Consider the following 12,500-nt stretch of genomic DNA (forward strand, 5'->3'; position numbering starts at 1 on the left):
TCTCTCTCTCTCCTCCTCCTCCTCCTCCTCCTCCTCCTCCTCCTCCCTCCCTCCCTCCCTCCCTCCCTCCCTCCCTCCCTAGCTCCTCCCTTCCATTCCTCAACCGTCCGACAGAAATTTTCCCAGTACCATTCCAACCCGCCTCAGAGGAATCTAGTCCCTTACTGAGACTTTCGGCCCGGCGGGACCGGGCCCGACCGGATCTCAAACCTGAAAATATTTTTGAAATTTAATATCGAATTTCAAATAATTTGAACTAGCAATTCGGAGGCCGCAAGAGATACCCGCAGATTGTACCGCAAGGACTGCAGGGGGTTATTTTTAGAACGCTTTTTAATGGTTAGTCTTTCTTGGGGGTGGGGGTACTGTTTATGGTCGTTTGCAAGGGGAAAGAACAGCGTTGAATGGGGGGGTAGGGGTGATCAAGAACCCCTGGAATTCTAACATAAACTCTGGTACAACGAGGGGTGGAGAGAGAGGCGGGGGTTGGGTGTAGAAGGTCTTAACCGGCTCTGAAACTGATTTACTTGCAAATTGAAATGGATAAGGAATATTTGAACAATGCCGAAATTGGTTTGGAAAACGTTGCACAAACATGGTGAAGCAGAGGAGCGAGCGCAAGGGATGGAGGGAGAGGGGATGCGGCCCCTCAAGTCGCTCATGCTCAGAGCATGATACCTCTCCTGTTACTTCTCCTCTGCCAGCCCCATGGCCTCCCTTCGCTCTCACATGCAGTGACGCGAATAGCAAAGAACGCAGAACAATTTCGAACATGATGTAGTTTGCTAGTTCGTGACTGAAGCAACGTAGATTGATGCAGCTTGTTCCTTGAGCATTGTCTTTGATATAGGTGACACCATTGGGTAATGAAGCATTGGAACCTGATGAATGAATACGGACTCGAATACGAGGAATAGTTAGATATATCTTTGCATTTCAGGTCGTATGTTAGCATATCTGTTCAGACAAGATGAAGTTTTCTTTATCCTTTGAAAGCTTGGTTTGGTCATTAAGTTAATAACGTGCATTTGCCAGGTTTAGTATATGAGCTATGGAAAGAAGTGAGATTGAGCTGTGAAGAGGATTTCTTGGAGCGATCATCAGCCTTGAGAGATGGAGGGAGGGAACGAATCTTGCTCGGTTCTGATCAAGTCAGACCCGCCATACATTGTCAAGCAAGTTTCACCGTCATGGACAACTTTCTTTGGGTTTAAACAAGATTTCGTGGTGGGCAAGTCGTTGAAAATATGTCAAGGGCCGTCGACGAATTTCCAGATGTTGCAGGAGATGATAGAGACTGCGATAAAGAAGCCTGGGGAGTGTCCGATGAGTCTGTTGACCTTGTACGACCAAGCGGGCGACGAGGTCAGCCTGAATGTGCGGGTCAGTCTCGCAGGAGAGGAGGAACCCAGCAGGTATAACGTGCTGCTGTCCATGTTCGAACCTCGCCTGGACGCGCCTGATCACGATGCTGGGAGCGTGTTCGATTGCTTGACCGCATGCCGGGCCCTGCAGAGTCGGGCGGGGAGTCTGATGAAGCAAGGGGAAGCAAGCAAGGACACGCTGGATGGATACCTTAGGACGTTGGAAGCCAAGGACAACGAGCTGCACATGATCGAACTCGATCTGAGACGCGCCAAGGACGAAGTCGCGGCGAAGGTGAAGGTCGTGCGGGATGAGCAGACGTTGATCGGCGAGTATCAAGCGAGGGCTGAGGAGCTGTGTGCTGAGTTGCAGCTCATGGAGCGAGAGGGCAGCAGCGCGAGTCTGCACGGTGAGAAGCTTCGAGCCATCTCGGAGGAGCTTCAGAGTTTGAGTCTCGACCCCTGTGAACCTCCCTTCGGCGAGGGCGAAGTTTCCGCCCCCGCCCTCCGTGCTCGTGCTGAGGAGATCAGGGAGAGAATAACTCGCCTCCTGTGGGGGGCGGCACTGGAAGACTGCTTCTCTGACGCCTCCACCATCTCTAGCGGTTCCATGTCCTCCACGAGCTCCTTCGACTCTTACTCCTCCTCGAGTTCGCTCTCGTCCTCGAGCACTTCAGGAAGCAGCCAGAATCGCGCGTTGCTCGCGCATCTCAAAGCCATGCGTAAGTTCCGGAAAACTAGTGAGAAAGCGTGAGAGGGAAGAGCTTGGGCTGGAGCAGGACTATTTTTTATCAGAAGAAAAGCTTTACGTTCGTTAACTTCGCCTCCCGGTCCTCGTCCTCCTTCACCCGACGGTGTACTCGATCACTCCCGCAAAGCCTCCGGGCTGATGCCGTCAGCAGCGTCGGGAAGGCGTGGGAGAGTCACCTGGGGGAGGGCGACGCCCTCAAACTCTTCGAAGAGCATGGCGCCGATGGAGAGCCCGCAGCGAATCTCGAGATGCTCGTTGCTGGTGATCTCTGAGCCGCAGCGGTACGGCTGAGGCCCGTCCTCGTCCTCGTCCCAGAACTCCATCGTCCCCCCCGCTCCTGCACCCTCCCGTCAGAACGGAGATGGAGAAAGCGGAGGAGCGACGCAGCAACAGGGGCCGTGGGGGCAGGTGCTTACCAGCGCCAACGCTCTGGACTAGCCCGTACAAGTCGTTGGTGTGGAGGAGGAAGCTTCGCACAGAGTTGGGGGGGATGCGAAGGGGCTGCTGCAGCGGGAGGCTCCCGTACTCGGGATTTGTGTCTGCCCAGCTGACCATGGGCAGGCTGACCTCCTCCTCACCCACCTGGCAGCTCATCGTGAGGCTTCGCTCGGGTCCCTCAAGCTCACCAGCTCCCATGCGGAAGGATTCAGCTCCTTCCCCCGCCCCGTCCCGCTTGTCGTCAGCACCTTCATCCGCACAGCTTGCCCCTGCTCGCCCCGTCACGCCTCCCACAAGCGTCTCCTCCTCTCTCTCCTGCCCCCAGTTGAGCCCCGGTGATGATGCGCTCCGCAGCCCCGTGATGACGATCGGCTGGTCCTGCGATGCTTCAGAACTCCCCTCCCTCCCTCCTCCTCCTCCCCTTCCCCCTCCTCAGGGCCTCCTCTCTTCTATCCTCATCCTCACTTTCGTCTTCACGTCAAACCAAAGTCCAAACCCACACGCTCCTGTGGTGACAGGCGGCGTCTTGAGCGACCCTGCTTCCCTCGGTCAGCGACTGCCCAGCTCTGCCAGCAAGTGACCAGCAGCTGCTGAGGCAAGAGGACGAGAAGCTGCGCGAGCTGGAGGGGAGGAGGAGACGGAGGTGGAGCCTGCAAGAGAAGCCTCTTCGAAGATCTCCAGCGGCACCTGCTCGTCATCCTCCACCTGCAGCTCGTCAACATCAGGACGGGAGGAGCATACGCCTCACCGATGGAGGGACAGACGAGAGGAGCTGCAGGGCCGGAAAGAGGCAGGAGGAGGAAGAGAGTCAGCGAGGGCCAAGCCAAGCAACGGCCAGTCACGTGGAAGACAGCAGCTTCAAGGTCAGCGGCTGCGGCTGCGGCTGCGGCGATCGACGCTGGCTGGAGCTGGGAGTCAGGCGGACTTGGTAGGAGGAGGCGAACGAACCGAGTAGGAGGGAAAGAGGTTGCCTAGCTCGCGTATGATCTCCTCCTTGTTGCTCCCCTGCTGCCTCCCGACTGCCCGCGAGCTTGTCGCTCCCATCAGTTGCCTCCATTCCGACTCATCCAGCAGCCCCTGGGCTCACGATGAGACGAGCAAGCGGCTGTGAGCAGCCAACACCTCTTCCTCCACCAGCTGCTGCCGCATCTCCTCCTCGAACTTCATGTCCTCAGCTTCAGCTCAGCTCGCAAGCCCCTCACCTGCTCCTTCACTCGAGCTGCAGCCATGGGCGACGTCTCTTGCCGCACTCGCCGCGTTATCCTTCTTGCCACCACAGTAGCGACCGCCATCGCCTCCTCTCTACGCGCACGTGAGTCGCTCGTGGCTGTCTCGGCAAGAGGCTTCACTTGTCTGCGGGGCTCAGAGACGCGAGGGCGGAGATACCGTCCTTCATGCTCCTCTCCGCCTGCTGGCCCGTCAGGTGAGGAGCAGGCAAGCAGCAGCTCTTCCTCTGCCACGAGCTCCAGCGGATCCGCAGGTTCCTCGCTCGACACCATCGACTTGACCTAGAGAAGCAGCGTCAGGTACCATGAGAGTACGAGAGGTAGTACGAGAGGTAGTACGAGAGGTAGTACGAGAGGTAGTACGAGAGGTAGTGGTAGTGTGAACTATATGATGTGTCACCTCAGTCCACTGCTGGGGAGTCAGCAGGCCTTCATCCTTGACGTACTTCGCTTCAAGGTCCTGCAGATACGCTTGCTGGGCTTCCACTCCAGCTGAACTCCCAGCTCGCTTCAACTTGCGCTCAAAGCTGGAGACATGCATCAGCGTCATGGAATACTAAAAATAAAAGTAGGCTGATATGATGATGGAGATGATGATGATGATGATGGAGATGATGATGATGATGATGATGATGATGATGATGATGATGATGATGATGATGATGATGATGATGATGATGATGATGATGATGATGATGATGATGGAGATGATGATGATGATGATGATGATGATGATGATGATGATGATGATGATGACGACGACGACGACGACGACGACGACGATGATGATGATGATGATGGTGCTGGTGCTGGTGATAGACTCTCAGATGATGGTGCTGGTGCTGGTGCTGGTGCTGCTTATGATGATGACAACGATGACGACTACGACTACGACGATGAGAGTTAAGGTGGTGGTGGTGGTGGTGGAGCAGGTGGAGGAGGAGGTGAAAGGGTTCTCAAGGAGGGCAAGCTTTAGGAGGGAGAGGTAAGCAAGGCTGAGGGACAAGAGGAGGCACCTTCTCGTCGTAACGGTCAAAATAGCCATAAGCTCCTCCTGCTCATCGCGGGAGGCGGATGGAGTGACGGAGAGCAGAGCGACTTCCACCTGCTGCCTCATCTGCGAGATTGCGCTGCTCATGCCCAGCCCGACGAGGGCAGGGCGAGAACGCGACGTTCTGAGCTGGACCTTGGGACAGATACCCTGCGAGAGGACGGGGGAGGTGAACATGGTGCGAGGATGAAGGCTCGGCGAGGAGAAGGCGGAAGAGGACGGAAAGTCTGAGAGCTGTGAGGATATGCCAAGAAAAAGTCTAGAGTTACCCAGGAGGAGGAGGACGAGAAGCGTCCAGAGCATCGCAGCAAATCCTGAGAGGAGCATGCAAGTGTCATGCAAGTGAAAGCACACTGACGAGTTCCCATCTTTACACATCGCTTGCTTCTGCTCTGCTTCTACCCCCGTCGCCTCTTTCTCCCTCCCTCCTCCTCTCCTCTCCTCTCCTCCTAGTTCCATTAGATCTTCCATGGCCTCCTCTCTCGCTAACTTGCTGTCGCGGTTCTGCCCCGGCCGGGCCGGGCCGGGGGCCGGGGGCCGGGCGCGGCCCGGCGGCGGCCCAGGGCCCCCGGGTCCGGTCGGACCGTCCGACGGTCACCCGGTGGCACTCCGCACGTGGGCGGTGATCACTGGCAGCGGCCAGTCAGGAGTGATCGGCCGTTTTGCTCAAGACCGAGTTTAATGCACACAAAACCAGAATTGAGGAGCACATGGAAGATAGATTGTATGCTAGGATGTCGGAAACCCAAGCATCCAGACAGTAAGTCGTCTTGGTTTACAGAAGAGTATTTGTTAACTCGGCGCTATCTGACTGGCACGGCTGGCATACGTTCCTACACTGTCAGGTGACCGGACGGTTGTACAGTACTCCGACCGTACGGCGATGCTCAGTATGGCAGGCTCAGTACCGTAGTACCGGGTAACTTGCCAACGGAAAGTCACCATTTCAAGTTGGCAGCCTGGCACAACGCCGGGAGTCCGAGTCGGACCCGGTACTACGCCAGGCCCTCATGATCGGACCGTGATGAAAGTTCAGTGATTGTATAATACTTACAGCCCAGGCGGCCGGGCCCGGGCCGGCCTCCGAGCGGTACGGTCCGTGCCCGTCGGTAGCCGGCATGACTCACGTCTCCATCTGTTGAAAAGACTCGATTTCGATGGGGTTATGCCGATCTCGTATGGTTGAAAGACTTCATTTCGATGGGGATATTTCATTCGAGGTAGGGGTAGTTTCCCCTCATTCTAGAGCTTCTTGGGGTGGGGTGGCGGGGCAGAGTTATTGCAAGCTCTGATTGGCCCTCCCCCAGCAAGTTCCCCGCTCCCCATGCCGCCTCCCGCTCCTCGTCCTGCAGTCTACGTTCAACCTCGTCCAAGAGAAATCTTCTGCTCCTCTGCCCTACCAAGCGTAGAAGTATCTCCGACGGTCTTGGAAGCCTTGTTTCATCTCCGCCAGGAAGACGCTGCTTCTGCCCTGGTAGGCCACCTTGAGTTCTGTTGTGGCGCTGACTTGTTGGTCATGACATCAGGGCATATCACTCACAAGCTTCAAGAGCGCATGCCGAAAGATAGGAGTGTCAAGATGGCCATACGATCGATGGGAACCAGCAGACGACGACAGCTTGCGGAAGCACAGGAGGAAAAAGCGAGCAAGCAGGAAGATCAAGGAGGAGGCGAACGCAAGTCCGAAGGATGGAGACGAGGCTGAGCCCGTTGCTCTGCTTCCATTCGACTCAGTCGCAGCAAAGACTCAAGGGGAGGAAACAGAGATCGAAGACGGCTCGAGCACAGATTGGTTGCAACAGATTAACGAGAGTTCAATAGAAGCAGAGCAGTGTGGCTTGAGCGCCGAGTCCTGCTTCTTTCAAGACGACCTTGTCTTCTATCCCATTTCCCAAGAAGACCGTGATCATCAATGGATGCGATACTTCCTGCAGAGCTAGACCCAATGTCTAAGAACTGCGTAGCTCTCAACCAAACAATATTTCTATTTCGTGTGCTGACCATATCTAGTAATCTCTCAAGTCTTGTGTTTGTTGTCGCATTTCAATCTCAACAAGATCTTTGTCTCATGCTGTGTATAAACCAATGAATATTCTTCTAGCTTAACTGTAACTTCTCGCTCCCCTCTCGTTCCTCTTCGTGCTCGCTGCTTCGTGCTCACTGGATATCAGTCGACCCATGTTGGCAGGGGCATGGGGTAGTACTGGTACCTGCAGGCTGCGGTCACTATCACCTCCTCCTCTCCTCCCACAAACCTCTCGAAGTAGCTCAGGTAGTCATCGATGGCCTTGCGTCGCATGAGGAAGACGATGCCCCGGTCTTTGTACGAGAAATCTCCTGCTCTCAATCAGCCCTCTCCAGTCAACGTCGCATCCTCCATACCAACAGCCATGAGGTCGCCCGAGTCTCGTCCCGTCCGCTTGTTCGCTCGATCCGTACTCACTGGGTTGCCCCACAGCGGCTTCCCGGTCACGTCGTTGCCTAGTGCTCCGCCAGACGTCGAACCGTCTGGAGCCAAGGTGAAGGGGCAGGAGGGCGAGAATAAGAGAGAAGCGAGGGAGGGGATGAGAAGGCGAGGACGGCTCGAGGGAGCAGGAGCTACCTCCAGGCCGGAACTTGCTGCCCTTCTCGTTTGTGGCTGGGAGGTACTGTGAGGCGAAGGAGCGGGCCTGTATGAGGGTCAGCTCTTGGACCCCCAGCCTCCTCGTGGGTCCGCGCCTGCTTCAGGTAGTCGACGCTGACTGGGTCCACGTCCCCCGTAGGACCCGCACACGCAACCTCAGTGCAGGGCCCCTGGTTGCAAACTCCGTTGGAGTCCACGTAGTTGGGACAGAGCTGGGCAGCTGCGGTCAGGCGTGCGGAGGGATCGCCAGGCGGCCCCTCACCTGATAGGTCGAGCGAGGGATGGAGAAGTAGCCCGCGTAGACTGTGCTGGAGGTCGAGGGAACCCACGCGCCTCGGACAGACTCGGACAAGCTGTACTGATAGTCCGACTTGGACATGTCGTGAAGCGTGTTCCATCGACTTCGACACGAGCAGTCTTGCGCGTAGACGCCTGGGTCCGTACTGCAGTAGGGCAGACCAGTCGAGCTGCACAGGCACGACCCGTTGCTCGGCAGGTTGATCCCTCCCCCGCAATACCCGTAAGGATCGTATGCATCCCCACCCGCTGCGGTGCCGTCGTTGGTCCCCTCGAACATCCATCTGTTGTGTCAAGTCAGCACGGAGGAGCAGGAGGAGCAGGCGTACCGCACGGGCTCGTACCCGTAGGCGCTTGACAGCGAGGTAGTCGCGAACCGATACTTGTCGACTCTCTTGGCACTGCCCAGGTCGAGGATGAGAGGAGTCAGCTCGTAGTAGTCGCAGGTGGCCCCGTTGTTGGACTGCTCGTAGAAGGAGGAGGACCCGCAGCTCACGGAGTTGGAGTCGCAGTACTGGCCAGGGAGGGAGGGGCAGGAGATCTCCGAGCCGGGGGACGAGGGGCAGTTGTCTATCGCCAAGTTGGGCGAGTTGGACAGCACGGGCTTCACCGTTTGCGAGGTCACGCTTGACGAGACCGGGGCAGGAGCGTAGGGGTTGGTGGCTGCGGAGACTGACAGCCGCTGCGGGGGCTGGGTCGAGTCGCTCGCGTCTTGGAACAGCTGGATCTCCTGGATCGACCAGCCGCCTGCGATGCAGCAGCCGGTGCAGGCAAAGCCCGGGCTGTACCAGCGCGACGTCCAGCCGCTGGTCGCCTTCATGACACGGAGTCGATAGTAGCGGTAAGAGGCTGCGGGAGGAACGATCCAACTGCGTCGACACGCCGTCGGGTTGTTGCCGGTAGAGCTGAAGGCCCCATACCCCTGCCCGCTGTACCCTGAAGTGTATCCGGCTTGAGCGTAGCCTGTCCAGTACTGCCCTTGTTGGATGCAGTCGATGACCGCCAGCTTGTTCGTCCCGTCGTAGTGCAGCACGCGAGCAGACTGAGCGACGCCCACGCCCGATGTGATGGCCACGTACCAGTTGCGGTAGACGTTGTCAGTGGAGGAGGCCAGGCTGTCAAGAGTCAGGGTGGCGCAGCGGCGGAGGATGCCTCCCTGCTGGATGCTGATGGAGGCCTGAAGCTTCGCGTCGAGCTGCGCAGAGGCAGAGATACCAGAGTTCAACACCCCAGTGTCGGAGATGATGTTGATCGCCGCGCCTACCGCATGAGCAGCAGCGACTGAGCCAGACCTCGCTCGCCGAGTCGTCAGGTTGTTCCCCTGGACTCCCACCACCTCCAGGATCTCGTCGTCTATCAGGATGTACGACCCGCTCGCGATGTTTGACGCGTCGGCTGCCACTACGGTTGTGAACCCCTGGCAGTCAGTCACCTGCGAGGGGTACCCGTACCAGGGGCCGTTGGTTCGAACCTCGTAGCGCGACGTCGTCGTCGGGTAGGCGCCGAAGCTGCTGGAGACGGTCACGAAGCGATCGGCGTTGTAGCCAACGATGTCGCGGACGTCCGTGAGGTTGTAGGAACCCACGCCCGAGGATGGAGACGTGGTGGTCGTCAGCTGGAGCGAGAACCCGATGTAGATGCCGTCAAAAGGCGCCGCCGAGCTGTCGAGTTTCATCACAGTAGAGCTCGCGACTGCTGTGATGGTTCCTGAGTCGATGACGCCCCCGGGACAGCTAGCGGGCAGAGCGACTTGCAGGGTCGTCGAGTAGATCCACTGCATGGTTGTTGCCAGCCCTTGCGCTTCGCCTCCTAGAGTACCAGCGTACCACGAGCACAAGAGCCCGCTGCTGCACTCGCAAGCAGCCGAGCAGTAAGCCCCCAGGTTGTCTTGACCGTCATGGCAGTTTCCCGCCCACGTCGATGAGGCCTGTTGGTCTCCGAGCTGGCAGTCAGCGTCAGCGTAGCAGCTCTGACCGTTGAGGTATCCTCCGTTGCAGTAGCAGCCCGTCGCTTCGGTGCTTGACTGCACGTACCCGCTGACGCCGGGCAGTCACGCGTCACCGTCACGCGTCACGATCACGTTCCTAGTCGCTCACCTGTTGTCTGTCGGGGGGCACCTGAAGTTGTCGTCGCAGTGCTTGCGGTGCAGGGCCCACTCGTTGTGGAACTCGCTCCCGTACCCGAACTGACTGCTGTTGTACCTGCTCCTCCCGTCAGACCCTCTCCAGCCTCGCGCTGCCTCTCAGTGACCCTTTGCCGGTTCCCGACGGCTGTTCCCCGGGCCCGAAGACGTAGCCGGGTTTGTTGCGGACGTAGACGTAGAGCTCGTCGGCGTAGAGGAGGCCGCGGGAGACGAGGAGACACGAGGAGCTCGAGTTGAGGTACGTCTCGCAGGTGCTCAGGTACACCTCCCGTAACGGCTCACTCAACGGCGGGGCTCAGGACCAGCTCACCTGACGACCGAAGTAAGTGTCCGGGCTCTCGTCGATGGCGGAGATCTTCTCCGTGTGCCAGCAGTAGTACTGGATCAGGCTGGTCGCATGCACCGACACCCACGGCACCTCCCTTCCGTTGTACTCCACCTTGCCGCAGGTCTCAGCTGGGGTCACTGGGTACTCGTGGGGCCTCCCCGAGCTGAGAATCCCCTTCACTTGCCCCCACACATTGGAGCAGTTGAGAGGCGAGTAGGGGGCGCCGCATGCTGCCCCGCTCGTGGCGTACTGGCTTCCATTCATGCAGCACAGGTTCTGCTGGAAAAGGTACACTGACCCGTGGTTCCGGCTGTCGTACGACTGCCCTGCACAAGGTGTCAGCCGTTCCTGGCGTCTCCTTGCCGCTACCGTAGGTGACTGAGCTCGTGTCCCCGATCGCTCCCACCGCGAGGATGTAGTCCTGAGCCAACGTCACCCACCCCCTCCAGCAAGCCGGTCCAACTTCTTCGTTGGCGTCCCAGAACACGGACACCGAGGCCCCGAACTGTTGGTTGTCCCGGCAGCAGGTCCACAGCAGCACGTCGATGTTCTGCCCCCCGCATGTCGTCGTGCATTTGCCTGTGCCTGGACACTGAGGGTGCATGAGCTCAGGCACGTCCCTCCCGCTGCTGGGGAGACGCACCTGGGCATCGGACACGCAGCTGTTTCCCCCGTTGGATCCTCCCGAGCAGATCCCTCCCGCCAGGTTGCAGTCGCTGTCGCTCGTACACATCACTGACCCGTCGGTCCCGCACACCCCCTGCACGCTGTTTCCGCACCATCGCCCCCCCAGGTGCTCGTACCCTACCACCCGTCAGGCCCTTCCCCCCTCCCTGCTCTCTCACCGAGCTCGTTGAACCCTCCCGTCGGTTGCGGCACAACCTCATTCACGTACATCCACTGCCGCCATGCCCGTCAGAACCCTGCTACCCTCCCTCCCCCCCCCTCCTTTGCCCTCCCATCGCCAGCACCTTGTTGTCTCCGTAGTTGCGGTACAGGAAGACCTTCCCCGCGTTTTGCTCGAGGGACCAGAGGGTGCAGTAGGAGCCGTCCTGGCATCGGTTGACCTGGCAGTAGTCGCTCCCCGCACAGTCGGAGTCGCTCAGGCACTCGCTGCGCGATATGTTGCACCTCCCGCACGTGCTGCCGTCGTAGCAGCGGCCTTGGCATCGGTTGTTGCCGTTACAGTGAGGACAACCCACGGCGATGTAGTCCTTGCTGATCGAGACGCTGATCCCAAACAACTGCGAGAGAAGCTCAGGGCAAGGAAGGGAGGGAGAGAGAGGAAGGGAGGGGAGAGAGATGGGGGGAGAGGAGGGAAAAGAGCGGGGAGGAAGGAGGCGGGGAGGAAGGGAGGGAGGGGAGGGGGCAAGAGGGAGGGGAGTGTAGGGGGAGGGATGTAGGGGGAGAGATGTAGGGGGAGGGTCTTCAACCTGATTGTTGTGCGTCATGTGAGTACTTTGGCTCATTCCGAGAGCCTTGTTGGTACATATGACGCAGGATGCCCCCGGGCAGTGCCCGTTCCCGTAGGCGTCAGTCTCTGATCCGCTAGAGCACGCCGAGGTGTTGGGACTTTGATTTCCTGCATGGTTTGAAGTGAGCATGAGGGAGGTACAGGAGTCAGGAGGAGGATGCTCGTCTCATCTCACGCATCAGCTCAGCTTCACCTGGTGTTGTCACAAACTTCGCGACTTGTCCCCACTGGTTGGTCCCCCCGAAGTCTTTCTGGAAGACATACACGGCCCCCCCGTTAGAGCAGTCTCCTGCTTCTCCTTCCCGCACTCCGAACACATAGTTCGTGCCGCATCGTCCCGGCACCGTCTGCTTCGGCGCTCCCACCACCAGCGTGTCTGTCTCACCGTCGAAGTCGATGGTTGCTCCGAACCTGTCCCCGTCCGACAAGTCGCTAGGCTGCAGCTTCACTCGCTGCCCCCAGAACTCACTCCCGCGAACGGTGAAAGGAACTGTGTATCTGCATGTGCCGTTGGACGGGCAGGGATCGCTCGACGTGCAGGCTTGCCCGTCCTCTGATGAGTTTGTGCAGTCTGTGCAGAACCCTCTGTTGGTTTTGCAGATGAAGCCCTCGCTTTCGCAGTATGTGAACTCCTGATTCGAGTCAGGATAACCTGATCCAACACACTCAGCGATCGATGTCTGCTTGACAGTCTTGCATGTTACCTCCATAAGTTCCAGTGTCTGCTGTGTCACTCCACCGGTAGTACGGAGACGTGACGTAATCCATCTCAAAGATGTAAACTGCTCCTTTCCCAGGAACGTTG

At 58.4% G+C, this 12,500-nt stretch overlaps 3 protein-coding genes across 3 annotated transcripts; 1 reads left to right on the forward strand and 2 right to left on the reverse strand.

The window, feature by feature from the left end:
* Positions 1-1,058: 1,058 nt before the first annotated feature.
* GUITHDRAFT_155561 (hypothetical protein) lies at positions 1,059-3,817 on the reverse strand. The gene is made up of 12 exons (XM_005822129.1): positions 3,756-3,817; positions 3,676-3,714; positions 3,502-3,630; positions 3,396-3,455; positions 3,302-3,325; positions 3,135-3,258; positions 3,019-3,089; positions 2,869-2,931; positions 2,742-2,822; positions 2,532-2,697; positions 2,292-2,452; positions 1,059-2,250 (listed from the first exon to the last, which is right to left on the reverse strand). Exons 1-12 carry the CDS (start codon positions 3,780-3,782, stop codon positions 2,209-2,211), a joined length of 987 nt encoding a protein of 328 aa, XP_005822186.1. The 5' UTR covers positions 3,783-3,817; the 3' UTR covers positions 1,059-2,208.
* A 2,170-nt stretch (positions 3,818-5,987) lies between these two features.
* On the forward strand, positions 5,988-6,770 carry GUITHDRAFT_118653 (hypothetical protein; the record flags this gene model as incomplete). The annotated part of the gene is made up of 2 exons (XM_005822130.1): positions 5,988-6,050; positions 6,357-6,770. The coding sequence occupies 2 exons, from the start codon at positions 5,988-5,990 to the stop codon at positions 6,768-6,770; spliced, it is 477 nt and encodes a 158-aa protein (XP_005822187.1).
* Positions 6,771-6,893: 123 nt separating this feature from the next.
* GUITHDRAFT_166063 (hypothetical protein) lies at positions 6,894-11,026 on the reverse strand. Its single transcript, XM_005822131.1, has 13 exons — positions 10,865-11,026; positions 10,685-10,813; positions 10,591-10,642; positions 10,204-10,547; positions 10,001-10,158; positions 9,847-9,951; positions 8,080-9,786; positions 7,716-8,034; positions 7,549-7,665; positions 7,433-7,499; positions 7,213-7,338; positions 7,086-7,167; positions 6,894-7,040 (listed from the first exon to the last, which is right to left on the reverse strand). The coding sequence occupies exons 1-13, from the start codon at positions 10,952-10,954 to the stop codon at positions 6,998-7,000; spliced, it is 3,339 nt and encodes a 1,112-aa protein (XP_005822188.1). The 5' UTR covers positions 10,955-11,026; the 3' UTR covers positions 6,894-6,997.
* Between the last annotated feature and the right edge of the window lie 1,474 nt (positions 11,027-12,500).

Source organism: Guillardia theta, assembly GCF_000315625.1.
Source record: "Guillardia theta CCMP2712 unplaced genomic scaffold GUITHscaffold_131, whole genome shotgun sequence".
NCBI lineage: Eukaryota > Cryptophyceae > Pyrenomonadales > Geminigeraceae > Guillardia > Guillardia theta.